The sequence below is a fragment of the Sus scrofa genome, chromosome 12 (assembly GCF_054392235.1).
Source record: "Sus scrofa isolate SSC_HxYL_T2T_F1_AM1 chromosome 12, Sscrofa_HxYL_maternal_Yorkshire_Landrace_v2.0, whole genome shotgun sequence".
In the NCBI taxonomy this organism is placed as follows: Eukaryota; Metazoa; Chordata; class Mammalia; order Artiodactyla; family Suidae; genus Sus; species Sus scrofa.
This window is the reverse complement of record NC_139394.1, coordinates 1,296,510-1,311,760: the sequence shown is the minus strand read 5'-3', so window position 1 is coordinate 1,311,760 and position 15,251 is coordinate 1,296,510. Positions and strand designations below refer to the sequence as shown.

The 15,251-nt window shown below is 55.1% G+C and overlaps 1 protein-coding gene across 1 annotated transcript in view; it reads right to left on the bottom strand.

Annotated features, from left to right (window-relative positions):
- Positions 1-15,251, bottom strand: part of NPLOC4 (NPL4 homolog, ubiquitin recognition factor) — a 34,166-nt gene that overhangs the window by 18,103 nt on the left and 812 nt on the right. Inside the window, exons 2-8 of the mRNA XM_021066476.2 lie at positions 11,937-12,017; positions 8,390-8,502; positions 7,616-7,792; positions 6,052-6,100; positions 5,198-5,292; positions 3,349-3,472; positions 2,254-2,433 (exon numbers count right to left, since the gene is read on the bottom strand). Coding sequence (XP_020922135.1) covers positions 2,254-2,433; positions 3,349-3,472; positions 5,198-5,292; positions 6,052-6,100; positions 7,616-7,792; positions 8,390-8,502; positions 11,937-12,017 — 819 coding nt within the window. The remainder of the gene's footprint in view (positions 1-2,253; positions 2,434-3,348; positions 3,473-5,197; positions 5,293-6,051; positions 6,101-7,615; positions 7,793-8,389; positions 8,503-11,936; positions 12,018-15,251) is intronic.

The window sequence follows — 15,251 nt, the reverse complement described above, 5'->3', positions numbered from 1 at the left end:
GTGCTGAGACCTCCAGGGGGTGCTGAGACCTCCAGGGGGTGCTGAAATGCAGCTCTCGGGTCATTAAGACCAACCGGGAGCAGAAGACCCGGCGGCAGAAGAGGAAAACGGAGGTAATTACACACCAAGTGCCACTAAGCCGTACCTCCCTGTCCCAACAGTCGAATTCCGGCAAAACGACCCAAGAACTGGGCGTTGCTGGGGTCCCCCCACGGTGATCATCAGGATCTCCCGGCCCCGCGGCGGAGCACACGCTCAGGACAGAGCTAAGGAGTTTGTTTTAGGACATGTGGCAGCAAAAGCTTCAGTGTGTAACGAGCCAGAGGTCATCAGAGGTCAAATGTTTCACCTCCAGGACCCCGTCTGGGAGCTGCTGCTGCCGCCAGCAGTATGGACGACTAAGGTTTCTGTGGGATTTGGGCGGTCACTCTTGACAGCGCTGCAGAAACCCTTCACGATGAGACCCTTGTCAGAGCGCCCGTCGTGGCGGCACAGCGGAAACGAAGTCAACTGGGAACCATGAGGTTGCGGGTTCCATCCCTGGCCCCACTCAGTGGGTTAAGGAGCCGGTGTTGCCATGAGCTGTGGTGTAGGTCGCAGACGCGGCTCGGATCTGGCGTGGCTGCGGCTGCGGTGTAGGCCGGCGGCTACAGCTCCGATTCTATCCCTAGCCTGGGAACCTCCGTGTGCTGCAGGTGCGACCCTAAAAAAAAAGACAGACAAAAAATAAAAAAATAAGAGACCCTCGTCAATCTGAACTGGAACATTCTTGTTCCCACCAGCAGCCCCCACGGACAGGGCACCTGGTGCCAGGGGGTCAGACAGTGGGGTCTCTGTGGGAGTGCCTCCTGCCTCCGTCTCCATGAACCATCACAAAAGGCCTTGCAAACACTTCCTCGGTAACAGGGAAAATCCCCTGGGGCCAGACTACACAAATTCTGCATTAAACACAGCCAGGCAGGAGCCCAACTCCTGCACACGGCCGTGGCCACGAGGCCCACAGATGCAGACCCTGGTTCATTTACAAAGAAGACCAGTTAGGTTGTGACGCTGGTTGTACAACTATAACAAAATCTGTTGAGTAAAAAAAAGAAAAATAAAAAGGAAACCAGTCATGGCGAGACCTCCAGCATGCGGCACAAAGTGAGGCAAGCGCGGAGTGTGGCACCCGCCCAGAGAGACAACAGGGCACAGTACGCACACCTGCTCGTGCTTAAAAAACTCACACTCGAGAGCTCTAAGCCAAAAACCGCTTCAAGGGGACGGAGGCAACCAGATGAAGGGCAGCACACTGCCTGTAGATCTCACCTTGCAAACGTGCCATTCTTCCCTCTTGCAACATTGTAGGTTTACTCACTTATTTATGGCTGGGATGTGCAGTGGCTGTGGGACCTCAGCTCCAGACCAGGGACTGAACCCGGCTGCACTGGTGAAAGCATGAATCCTAACCACTAGGCTACCAGGGAACTCCAACTTTTTTTTTTTTTTTTTTTTTTTTTTGCTTTTTAGGGCCACACCAGGGCATGTGGATGTTCCCAGGCTAGGGGTCGAATAGGAGCTACAGCTGCAGGCCTGTGCCACAGCCACAGCAACACCGGATCCGAGCTTCGTCTGCGACCCACACCACAGCTCACAGCAATGCTGGATCTTTACCCCGCTGAGCGAGGCCAGGGATCGAACCTGCGTCCTCACGGTTCGTTTCCACTGAGCCACGACGGGAACACCCCAAACAATCGTGATGTTTTCAGTCCTCTACCGGTGGGAATCTTGCTACTGTAATTCTAAGATGTAAGATAAAAAGCTGTGACTTGCAGGCCCTCATTGCCAGGAGAGCTGACTGTGCGCGAGGCAGAGAAGCGGGATCGGGAGGGAGCGCAGCTGCGGGACATGGTGGGGGCGAGTGACAGCGGTGGGATCAGATGGCGGGTCCGAGTGAAACAGCTACCGATGCTCGGCGTACTTAAGCTGACGGGTGTACGTGTTTTCTAAACTGTCCTTGTGCTCCAGAGATATTCCCCGAAGCACGGAGGGGCCGTGATCTCCTTGCTCTCCAACAATTCAGCAAATCAGCACCGTGGGTGTGTCTGTGTGTGTCTGTGTGGGGGTGCGCAGGGGTGCGTGTGTGTGCAGAGAAGAGACTGGGCTGATGACACAGGAAGAGAAGCAACAAGCGGTCTGAAAAGCGCATCCCCCACAGCCTTCGAAACAAAGCAACCCAGAGGCCCGTAAACTGCAACTCCTGCGGGCGTCTACCTGAGGAGGTTCATAAATCGCAGCTACTTCAGCCCTGATACCAAGAGGAATGTCTTTGTGCTCCGTATACCGTCCATACAAGTACCCGAAGTGCTGGTTCCCCGTCTTCCTCCAGAAGTCAAGGAAGCGGTCGGCGACCGTATGATTCTCAAACATGATATTGTCCACATGTCTGTATTTCTGTAGAGGTGACAACAGCGGGCTGGGTTAAACGCGCCGCCCAAAACGACCAACTTACTCTTTTAGCACAAACCATTCACAAATACCTTCCACCTAGTTACTCCGAGCACACACACGCGCGCGCACGCGCACACACACACACACACACACAGAAGGTGCTCTGCCCTTAAGACCATTTCAGATTCTAGTGGGTGGCAGGGGTAAGAGTGGAACGGATTCCTCAAGAAGAGGAGGTCCCATGTGACACAGCAGGTTAGGGGCCTGGCACTGTCGCTGTTGTGGCTTGGGTTGCTGCTGCGGCACAGGTTTGACCCCTGGCCCAGGAACTGCCACCTGCTGTGAATACAGCCAAAAAGAAAAAGAGAGAGAGAGAGAAACAAAATAAAATAAAGGGTGAAAAGGAGAAAGGGAGGGATGGACGGAGGGAAGGAAGAAAGGCCCTCAAACAGGCCGGGAGGCCGTGGGATTCTAAGGGCTAGAGGCGAGGGCGGGGAGACAGGCGGCTGCGCCTCGAGGCGGCCGACACGAGTGACTTCCCACGACTTTCCCTGACTCCGCCCCGAGTCCAGCTCCCTTCTTAACCTGTCTGGATGGATGCCTGGAACTGGTCCCAGGACAGTTCTGAGCACTTGAAACGGTCACTAAGAAAATTCTGCCTCCATACCAGCCAACAAAACAGAGACCTGAAGGCTCCCCTCCAGGCTTGAAAGAGCTCACGAGCTTACAAATCCTGTCCTCCACGTGCGACCTCCACAAGCGGATCCCTCACTCAGCCCAAACCCCGAGACTGCCACGTGCAATGCACACGGCTGGCGGCAGCCCGTCTCCACGGAGGGCTCTTCCGGAAACGCTCCCTCCGCAGGCGGGAGCCCGAAGCGGCTGCTTTCCCCGCAAGTGGCCAGGAGCGCAGCTCACCTGTCTGTTCAGCGTGATGGCGCTGGGCTGGCACTTGGTACAGATGCCGTTAGGCCACGGGAGGTGGCCCTCACACCCTGATTTAATCTTGCAGCTGATATTCTCCAAGGCAACAAATTTCCCCCTGAGAAAGAAAAGGCAACTTGATACTCAAACATCCCAGTGGTGAGACGTCCAGCAGGAGGCTGGAAAAACCACCAGGTGTGGCAGACGTCGCGAACGGGGCTCTGGAGGCTGAGCGCGGGGTGGGCCGCAGCGGGGAAAGCGCCCTGAGCAGGACTCGGACGCCGGTCTGGGCTCCGCCCTGCACGCGCGGCCTGCACAGCACCAAGAAGCGCACGACGATTCTCCCCTAAGGGCAGCTTTAATGGTCACCATCACGAACAGTCACGAAGATTTCAGGGTACAGGTGAGCATTTATTGACTGAACCGATGCCACTGAGACAAAACGAGGCTTTTGTTTGGTCTTTCTGCCTTTTCTAGGGCCCCACCCACGGCATATGGAGGTTCCCAGGTTAGGGGTCCAATCGGAGCTGTAGCTGCCGGCCGACGCCACAGCCCACGGCAACACCGGATCCTCAACCCACTGAGCAACCTCATGCTTCCCAGCTGGATTTGTGAACCACTGAGCCACAGCGGGAACTCCGAAGCTCTTAAGTGTCAGCCGTTTACATCAGAGTCCAGGACGGTGGTCCCGTGTGAAATCCACCCACCCCCGCCCGTCGGGCAAACCTGATGACACAGACGCCCTCGCTCTGCTTTCGGTCAGTGAGGAAGCCCTGGGCCCCAGGCTGGACCTGGGGTGAACCTGCACCCCATCCTCCCCCCAGGCTCACAGGCCAGGCGCGTGCTGGGACCACGGCCCCAGGGACCCAATGACTGCCACCAAGGCTGGGTGTTTATGACAGTGACAAGTGAGCCCCGACCCCGACAAAAGGCTGACAGGTCCGAGCACACTCGTGCTCTGGTCCAGAAAGTTCCAGAGCCTACCTCTCAGAGGAACAGGAATGGGTTTCTGGTGGGATGTGCCCCCTCCCCAGTCTTTTAAACAAAATCATTTTAGGATGCCAGCGGGCTGTCAGAGAAAACTACAGCAGGCCACCAGGACATTCCTCACAAAACGCTGCTGACCCTGCTTGGCCACCATCTATCTCCCCGGCCGCACAGACGGGAGTCATAAAATCACGGTCAGAAGGCGTGACTGTCTCGCGAGGTGACCAGAGCAACAGAGGGGGTGCAGGCAAGCACCTAACATGATTTAAAAGCAGTCAGGACGCTCTCGGTGGGCCCGTCTCCGGCCGCTGTCAAAGGATGCTCTCAAGGAGCCAAGAGACAGCGGCCCCACTGCCCGCCCTGCACCCACGCTGCCCGCCTGGCTGAGCCTGCAGACAGCAGCGCAGAGGCACCGAGGCCCGGCCACACAGCTGCTGCTGCCCAGGCCCCGCCGTGGCTGTCAATCGGGGCTGCAAGAGGCAGAGGGCGGACGGGGCTGCGAATCAGGTGAGCCGAGAGCACCGCGGGGAGTCCAGGTGTGCCAAGAAGCAGAGGACAGGCTCAGACCCCTCAGACACACACGACCGGCCACCTTCACCAATGACGAAGTTGCCAGGGCACTGCCCACCCAAGGAAAGGCCAGCCAGGTGCCTGGGGCCCGTCCAGCAGGCGAGGCGCCGCGGATCACCGCCGTGGATGACCGGCGGCCCCGCCGTCTCCACCCACCCACTGCTTTTCTAGAATCAGAGCAAAGGCTCACGAGCTGGAAGACTCTGTGCCCAGCCTCTGGTGCTGCTCTTCTCCCTCAGGGCCCGGGCTTGAGGCTGCACCCGCCTGCCCGCCCCGCACTGCTTACTTGTCGGCCCCACCGGTCAGCTTGCGGATGTAGGCGTGGAAGGACATGTGCTTCACGGGCGGCTCCAGGTGGTTCAGGTAGTCCTCGTCGAACGGCTGCCAAGACAACCCGGTCAACGGTCACACCCCCGCCGCCGCACCGCGCCGAGGGGCCCAGGCGGATGGGCCTCGCCCACCAAGCCCGTGCGGATCGGGGGGAGGCCGGGCGCTGGGCCCCCCCTCGGGGCGCTAGGCCAGAGCCAGGCTCCTCTGTGGACCAGGGACCGGCTCGAGATAAAAACCAAAGCATTTCCAAGCCGGTAACATCAGGTAATTCTTGCAGCAAAAGCCATGGGATGACGCGTCGGGGCCTCACGAAGAAAACCAGGGTGGGCGCTCCCGCTGTGGTGCAAGGGGACTGGCCGTGTCCTGGGAGCACTGGGACCCAGGTTCGATCCCCCGCCCCGCACAGTGGGGTGAGGATCCGGCGTTGCCGCGGCTGCGGCTTGGCTCTCAGCTGAGGCTCAGAAGCTCCAGGCGCCGCGGGGTGGCCCCCAAAAAGAAAAAAACCAAGACCAGGGTGGTTGTGTTGCTGTCAATTCCGCTTAAGCAGCCAGCCGTCAGCATCACCGGGTACCACTCCTCCTCGGGACAGACCCGCAGCGACATGAGATCCCGAGCGGAGTAAATCAGGTGTGAAGGGGCTGCCTGGAGCCCGCAGGAAACGCTGCCCCTCCATCACCCCGAGAGCCCTGCCTCGGCTGTTGAGACGCCACCCAGAAGGTCGCCCCCGTAAATAAAGGCCGTGCCCCGGGCGCAGCTGCACTAGCGGAGACAGCGCCGCCCTCCCGACCCCACGCCCAGCCAGGGACTCACCTCCAGAGGGACGCAGTGCACACACTTCCCCAGAGGCCCGTGTCGGCACCTGTGGGCACAGGGGACACGCACCGCGTCAGCACGCTGCCCTGCTGCCGCCGCCCCCAGCGCGGCTGTGTCAAACCCACGTCAAACCTGATGAAGCACTTCCCTCCCCACGGGAGTGTCTCGAAACGGACCGTGGTGAACAGTTTTTACTGCAACAGTTCAGCGTGCGGGTGTGTGTTAGCAAAAAACTGACCAGCACATCAAACCTGTGATTTCAGGGATAGCGATGACTTAAAATGTCACAGGCCAGAAACCAAGTGAATGGATTCGAAGTCAATTTCAGTAAAACTGTTATGTAGGAGTTCCCGTCGTGGCGCAGTGGTTAATGAATCCGACTCAGAACAACGAGGTTTCGGGTTTGGTCCCTGCCCTTGCTCAGTGGGTTAAGGATCCGGCGTTGCCGTGAGCTGTGGTGTAGGTTGCAGACATGGCTCGGATCCCGCGTTGCTGTGGCTCTGGCGTAGGCCGGTGGCTCCAGCTCCGATTCGACCCCTAGCCTGGGAACCTCCATGTGCCGCGGGAGCAGCCCTAGAAAAGGCAAAAACACACACACACACACACAAAAACTGTTATGTAGACAGAAACCAGGTGCACAGTTATGACAAAAACCCTCAGAACAGCTCAGCACTAACACAAGTGTGGAAAACACTCAGTTCCCGCGGATTTTAGGGGAAAAAGCATAAAAAGAACTCTTGGCTCTGTGGGTTCGGACGTTTCAGTCAGGGAGCCTCGCGCCATCACCCCCTCCCCTGCCCCGTGTGACCGTGGAGACAGACTCAGGAGAGAGAGCCCTGATGGGCTCAGAACAGGGGCACCGCAATCCCCACCTCCGAGCCGAGGGCCCGAGTCTCCCAGGAGACGCGCCAGGGAGCTCGTGGGCCCAGGCACCCTCGGGTCAAGAGCCTCCCAGACACAGCCAGCGGGGGTGAGCCGCGCCGGGAGCAAGTGTCGGAGGCACCGAACCGGCCAGCGGCCAAGGGCACCGAGGGGCTCCAGGCCGAGGGCAGCTCCACCCCATGGGGCCTCGTTTAAGTCACTGGTCGCTGATGCCGATCACGGCAGACCCCGCCATGCTCCGGTGACAGGAGCTGCTCTCAGGCCACGTCCCTTGTGGGGAGTTCACACGTTTATAACTGGTCTCCTGGCAAGAACTGCGCCAAGTCTAAAATAAATGCTCAGGCCTCGGCCTCTGCTACAATCCGGGGGAGAGGCGAGTACTGAGAGGGGCACTCAGGCCGAGGCACCGGGGCGAGAAGACGGGAGGTGCGCTGCGCGGGGCAGGCTGGGCTCCCCAGCCACAGCGGAGGCGACAGGTGAACAAGGCCCGCACCAGCAGGCGCCCGCCACCCGGGAAGGTACACGTGGCGCCAACTCTGGGCGTCAAACAATGAGAAAGTTTACAACACAACCTGAAGGAGACGTAACCCGAAATCGCGCGGTCGGATCAAGGCTCACGTTCCCGCATCGGGCCCAGGACCAACGCGGCCTGGGCCGACCCGGGCTCGGGGGCACTTACAGCTGCGGGTCGCGGCTCCGGTAGATCTTGCCGTCCTGCCGGCTGAGGAACTGGTCGATGTCGTCTTCCACCACGTTGGGAGCCCCGCAGGCCTTCAACGCCAGCGGGGCCGACGTCTCCATCTCCGCAGAGGGGCCAGCGAGGCTCGAGGGGAACAGAAACAGCAGGTCCCCGTGCCTGGGCGAACAAGGAGCACAGCGCGACTTGGGTGACTGGGGACGGGAAGGCCGCCTTCCTGCCACGCACCCTGAGCTGCGCCAAGAGCAAGCTCAGGGGCCAGCGAATAGCGAGCGCGACGCACCGCAGCCCCCAAGAGGCGGTGGCCGGCGCAGGGGAGCGGGCTCTCCTCTGGGCCCGGGGGCCCTTCCTGGCGGGCACGCGGCCCTAGCCGGGCGGCAGGCGCGCCCTCCGCACGCGCCGCCTGGGAGAGGCAGCCACCGTGACCGGAGGACTCCGGGGAGTGGGCAGCAGGGGCTGCAGACTCGGCAGTTCTAAGGCCTCCCAGGGGTCCTGGAGCAAGAACACAGCTCAGGCACGGGGCCACCGTCCTGCCAGACCCCACCCTCCAAGCAGGTCTGCAGAGCCACAGCCAAGGCCCTTCTCCGAGGGAAGCAGCTGAGCAAAGCGGCACACACCTCCCCCTCCGGGACGCCCAGCCCTGACCCCGCACGCGGCGGATCCCGCAGATCCCGCAGACCCCGCACGCCGCGGAGCCCGGCACTGCGGTTCGAGGTCAGGACCACGCCCGCTCCCGCCCTCTCCCGGGGCGCTCACTTGATCTTCAGCAGGTTGAGGGATTTGTTGGAAGAGGCTGGTATTTCTCCAGTCTTGTTTCTATTGATGTAAACCGAGAAGCCGTTGTTCTGGAAGCCGAATTCCTTTGCCACCTAAGACAAGCCCCAAACAAGACTCAATCAAATACCGCAGTATTGTTGCTTTGACCACACAGACACCAGACGTTCCTGGAGCACGCGCTACATTTAGAAACTGCTCTTCAATAACCAAATTTCTCTTGCTATTTTGCTCTCTTGCGAAGAAATTCAAGTCTGGAGCCAGAAGAGGGGACGGCTCTGGAGCTTGACTTTTTTTGGGGGGGGATACACCCGAACCATGTGGAAGTTTCTGGGCCAGGGATGGAACCCCAACCACAGCAGTGACAACACTGAGTCCTTAAAGGCTAGGCCATCAGGGAACTCCTGGAGCTCCACTTCTAGGGACAGAGTAGAGTTAAACAGAGAGAAGATGGAATCTTAGCAGAGAAAGAGAAGCAGTGAAACAGAATCAACTGGGAATTCCATAACTGAAGAACTGAAATGAAAAACTCACTGGATGGACTGAACAGGAGAAGGGAGACGGCAAAGCAAAGGCAGTTAACCTAGAGATAGGTTAACAGAAACTACACCCGTGGAGACAGAGATTTGAAAGGAAGATGAACAGGGTCTTAGGGACCCTTGGGACACCCAGTGAGCCTCGGGAAAGCGGGACAAAGCAGGCACTGAGAAATACTTGAGTTCCCGTCGCGGCTCAGCAGTTGGCAAACCCGACTAGCATCCATGAGGACAAGGGTTCAATCCCTGGGCTCGCTCATCTGGCGCTGCTGTGAGCTGTGGTGTAAGCTGCAGACGTGGTTGGCATAGGCCGGCGGCTCCAGCTCCAATTGGACCCCTAGCCTGGGAACCTCCATATGGCGCAGGTGTGGCCCTAAAAAGGCAAAAAAGACCAAAAAAAAAAAAAAAAGTCTTCCAAGCACTGTGACTACAGTGTGGATGATGGCTCTGGCGAAGAATCAGTCAGTACTGAACTGTAGCCCCCTGAGTCCACCAACATCCAGTGACAACTGCTGTGTCTGTGTTCCCTTTGCAAGGCAACGATTACTCACCCAGAGGGGACACTAGGATTTCAGGACCCTTGTGAGGCAAATCAAGGTCAGAACTACAACCCTGTGTCTATAGGTCCCCTGAAATCATCCGGACCTGACCTGTCCGACAACCTGCGTGTGGTACCAAGCACAAAAGCATCGCTCCACGTTACCACAGATCTAAGAAACTTCCCATCAGACTCAGAAGAGCCCGTCGGCACAGTCCTCTTCCATCCCGGGTCCACCCCTCGAGCGTCTACGTGAGCGCTGCTTCCTGCCTAATCCCAGGCTCTGACCACCTCTCAAGAACACCAGCGCTTGGGGCATCCGAGCACCACCTGCAGGAGCAAGCTGACAGTGACCAAATGCCACCAGGAGAGCAAAGGGGAGGCTAACAAAAGAGTCCTTAAAGGCAGGAGACTCTCCCTCGGAGGTCTGCGGCACCTGATTCTTCTTTCTTTTATTCTCACAAAAACAGTCCCTCAGGCAGCGCTGCTGGAATCAGGACAGCAACTTCCTTTCCGAAACCAAAGCCCCAGGTAAGCGCTGTGGCTTCCCTAACGGATCACGGGCCCAGCGAGACCCTCGGCAAGGCAAGGCTCTTTACTCCCCCCGACTTCGGTTTCCACCTTTGAGAAAATAGGACCAAACTACATGACACCTGATCAAGAAGATGTGGTCCATAGACGCAATGGAATATTACTCAGCCATTAAAAGGAAAGAAATAATGGCATTTGCCGCAACGTGGGTGGACCTAGAAATCATCATGCTAAGTGAAGACAGTCAGACAATGAGACACCAACATCGAATGCTTTCACCTCCATGTGCAATCTAACAAAAGGACACAACGACCTTCTTTGCAGAATAGATACTAACTCACAGGCTGAAAAACAGGGTTTCCAAATGAGACAGGTTGGGGGGTGGGGGGATGCACTGAGGGTTTGGGATGGAAATGCTATAAAACTGGGTCGTGATGACTCTTGTACACCTATAAATGAAATTAAATTCATTAAGTAATCTAAAAAATAAATTTAAAAAACAAACAAACAAAAAAAAACCTACATGACATCTAAGAGTCCCTCTGGCTGTAACAATCTGTGACTCAATAAGTTTTTTTGCGTATGAAAAACGAAAAAAAAGCTTTTATCATTAGAAAGGTAATAGCTGCCTGGCACAAATTCAAACAATAAAGAATGTATTAATGAGGTGCCACACTCTTTCTGTACAGGGCCCGGCAGGAAGTATTTTCAGTTTTTAGGCCATACGGTCTGTCACACCTACTCAGCTGGGCCACTGGACCTCAAGAGCAGCCAGACAGTGCATAAAGCAACAAGCACGGCTGGTTTCCAGAGAAGACAGGCAGCCAGCCATGAGCTGTGAGCCCTGCTCTTCCAGCCTCTCCCATGAAGCATAAAGCAAAGGCCGTGCTCTTTACTTTGGCCTCCCGTCTGGGGCTGTGCCTTTTAGGTCTGGCTTGTGTGCTCACAAGTCCCATCCTGCACTCCCAGAACAGACGTGTGCACGTGGATTTAATTTTTTTTCGTTAGGGTCACCTCTGTGGCATACGGAAGCTCCCAGGCTAGGGGTTGAATTCGAGCGTCAGCTACCAGCCTACACTGCAGCCACAGCAACTTAGGATCCCAGATACGTCTGCAACCTACACCACAGCGCACAGCAACACTGGATCTTTAACCCACTGAGCAAGGCCAGAGATGGAACCCACATCTTCGTGGATACTAGTCTGGTTCGTTACCGTGGAGCCATGACAGGAACTCCACTAGTCAGGTTCTTAAGCCAGTGAGCCACAATAGGAACTCCACGTGGCTTTAATATTTTAAGAACAAAGTAGGGAGTTCCCGTTGTGGCTCAGCGGTTAACGAATCCGACTAAGAACCATGAGGTTGCAGGTTCGATCCCTGGCTTCACTCAGTGGATTAAGGATCCGGCATTGCCATGAGCTGTGGTGTAGGTTGCAGAAGCGGCTCAGATCTGGCATTGCTATGGCTCTGGCGTAGGCCGGCAGCTGCAGCTCCAATTAGACCCCTAGCCTGGGAACCTCCATATGCTGCAGGAGCAGCCTTAGAAAAGGCAAAAAGACAAAAAAAAAAAAAAAAAAAAAAAAAAAAGAAAGAAAGAAAGAAAGAAAAGCAAAGAACAAAGTGGGATCATGTTTTTTAAAATTCCCCTTTGGGGGACAATTCAAGCTTTTTGTTCTCTGGTTTTTCACTCTTACGACTATTCCTCCTGCAAAGTCCTTTCACACTTATCTTTGGTCCTACAACGGCAAGCGGGGTCAGCTGTGCCATCTGATCCTGTATCAGTGTCATCAACCGTGCTAGACAAGAGCAGTGCAGACTGGACTTGGGAGGGGCGGCATCAGGAAACGAGGAAAAGAGGACAGGCACGGACCAGGAAGGGAACAACAGCGGAGGATGAAGAAAGGTCACTACCAGCCACAGGTACCTTTTTCAAAAACGTTGCAGCTGTTTCTCTCTTTGTTGCTGTGATCCGTTTCACCCCATCTGGAGACTGGACACGAATTATCTGTGGTAAAGGAAACCAGACGGTGACTACACAGACCAGCGAGGACCTCGCCTACTTATTACTGGAACTAAGCCCTGCAGTCTTTCAGCATCTAGGTCCCGGAAACCTGCGCCTGTGCTTCATCTTCTGGACACACCGGGTTGGGTGCTGCAAGGGGAGGGTGAGGTTTGGCTCTGAGAGTCATCAGCCCTGGGAGGCCACCCTGAGAGGACCGCCTCGATTCTCAACTCGTCACTTCACTCAAAAAATACACCTTCAGGAGCTCCCGCTGTGGCACAACGGCATGGGCGGCAACTTGGGAGCAGTGGGATGCAGGTTGGATTGCCAGCCCAGCACAGTGGGTTAAGGAGCCTGCACTGCTGCAGCTACAGCTTAGGCTGTGACTGCAGCTCAGATCTGATCCCTGGCCCAGAAGCTCCATACGCTACAGGGTGGCTAAAAATGGAAAAAAGAGAGAGAGAGAGGAAAATACACCTTCAGTTTTTCACCGTTATGTATAAAGAGAATATATCTGAAACACTAACACTGTTGTCTTCAAGTTCACAAAAAGAAAAAAAAAGGCTGGAAAAAAACCCACCATGAATCGCGAATGAGTCCTTTAAAAAAATACCTCACTTTGGGAGTTCCCGCCATGGCTCAGCAGTAACAAACCCGACTAGTATCCATGAGGACACAGGTTCAATCCTGGCCTCGCTCAGTGAGTCGAGGATCCAGCATTGCCGTGAGCTGCGGTGTAGGTCACAGACGTGGCTCAGATCTCGTGTGGCTGTGGCTGTGGCTGCAACTGCAGTTCCAGATCCATTTCAACCCCTGGCCTGGGAACTTCCAGATGCCACACATGGAAGGTATGGCCCTAAAAAGACCAAAAAAAAACACCCCACCTCGTTTTTTTCCAGAATTCATACACAGATTAAACTAATTTAAAAGAATCACAGGAAATCTTCTAACTTGTTATTTACTTTCAACAAAAAGATTAAAAGAAGGATTTCCCTTATGGCTCAGCAGGTTAAGGATCTGGCACTGTCACCGCTATGGCGTGGGTTCAATCCCTGGCCAGGGAACTTCGGCATGCCGCTGGCATGGCCAAAAAAAGACCACAAGAAAAGAAAAGAAATCAAGGTGTTTCGTTCCAGGGTAAAGCTTGGCTGGGCTTTTAAAAAAGTATTTTCATGGGAAGCCTAAAGTGGTGGCCCAGTCTGGAGATCCTGGACACAGTCCATCTCTTTCTAGACTTGAGTTCTATGCTGACTGAGCTGAAGGTAGCCACCAGACAAGGTCCTGCTGCAGTCAAAGAGCAGGACAAGACACGGCCTGCCCAGCGGCCAGCAAGACAGAGGCTGCTTCAGCCACCTGAGGGGTGGGAGGACCAAGGGACAGAACACACCAGAACGCCGCACGCGGCAGTTCCTCCTCTGGGCAGTTACTGTGCCTCGTACTGTATGTAAAACAGCACAATACGGATGAGAAATGTTTTTTTAAAGAATTTCAATGACACAGGACAAAGTGCACAATGGCTGCCGATTTGCTCGCTTTCATCAAACAAATTAAGAATAATCTAGATTATCCTAAAAGAGCTTGACTATCTTTCTCATTTTTCTAGTAATCGTCTCTTGACTGAAAACGCTTTGCCCCCCCCCGCACTGTTCCCCATTTTTAAGATTTTGTTTTGAATAATATTCATGAAATACCGACTGTTAAGAGCATAACATATTTTGTTTGCTTCTCAACAATATCTGCTTAACTCTCTCACCCAGATGATGTGCGCTCAAATGTGTGTACTGCATACAAAAGTTCTTTTCACTTTTGATTTCTAGTCCACGTTACTCCGGATTCAACATCTAGAGAAATGTTTTCTTTTTTTCCTTGCTTTTTAGGGCCGCACCCTCGCATATAGAGGTTCCCAGGCCAGGGGTCGAATCAGAGCTACAGCTGCGGGCCTGCACCACAGCCACAGCGGATCTGAGCCGCACCTGCGACCTACACCACAGCGCACGGCAATACCGGATCCTTACCCCCCTGAGCGAGGCCAGGGATTGAACCTGCATCCTCATGGATACTAGTCGGATTTGCTTCCGCTGCGCCACGCAGCCTGGGCATTAGACAGGCTCCACGTTATCTGTTCCTGAAATCTGTCTCCCCGACCGGAGCAGGTGAAGAGGCGCCCTGCTTCTCTCTGAAGGATTCTGGGAGGGCTGCTCTGAAGGTGCTCACTTAGGACCAAGAGCGTGACGCTCCAGTCTCTGAGGAGCGAAAAGGCAGACATACACTTTCCCGTATGTATCTGTGTGCATCTAAAGCTTAAGTTATTCTATCTGTTCCTTTACAGCAGGGCGCAGCAGCCCACGTTTCCAAGCTAAGCTCGGTCTCTAACTCAAAGAGACAAACATAACTCACACTGAGGGAAATTATGGCTTCACTTTTGACATAGGCCGTAATGTAAAATATGACCCAGCGACAGGGACACACAGTTCCTTGGGAACTTGGGTTTCCCTCTTTCTAAGAAAAGGAACTCAGAACACTTCTTGGGGGAGTCAAAGAATTGGTAAGATAAAAACCAGTTATCCCACAGAAATTTTTGGAAGATCTTTCCAAAATAATAGATGAAAACTTTTCTGTACAGCAGAAATTGACAGAACATTGTAGCACAGCTATAATAGAAAAAACGAAAATCTTAAAAAAAAAACTCACAACCTTTGAAATAAGTTTCAGAAGAATGATCTGTTTTAATTCCCGAGAAATGTGACAAGAGATCCATGCCACACCTAGCAGGAAACGGCCTTCTCTGAAACAACTCATTTGACCGTGGTTACCTGAATTCAGTTAAAAATAATACAGGACGGAGACAGTTTGAAAGCAGCTCTGAGTGTTAAATTCTTAGCCTATTTCTAGAACAGGGTTAGGAAATCTTATTCTAAAAGGAGTCAGTGGCTAGTTTCTCTTGGGCCACTTCCCTCTGCTCATCTCCAGGTGGTGAACCGTGCAGGAGGCCCCAGAGCCCCGAGCACAGAGCTGTGTATCCAGGAGGCATCACAGGAGGGGCTGGAAGCCCAGGGCTGGGGGTCCCCGCAGAGCCAGGACCGCGCCACTCGGGACACCTGGCCAAACCGCGAAGCCACCCCCGCCCTGCGAGGTTCTCGACACCACCTGCCCCCCGGTGCTGCTTCTGCTTCCCCGGGAAATCTCACGCAGTCCTCAATGAAGACCAACATATTCTGTGCAGCTGGTCTGAGGGGT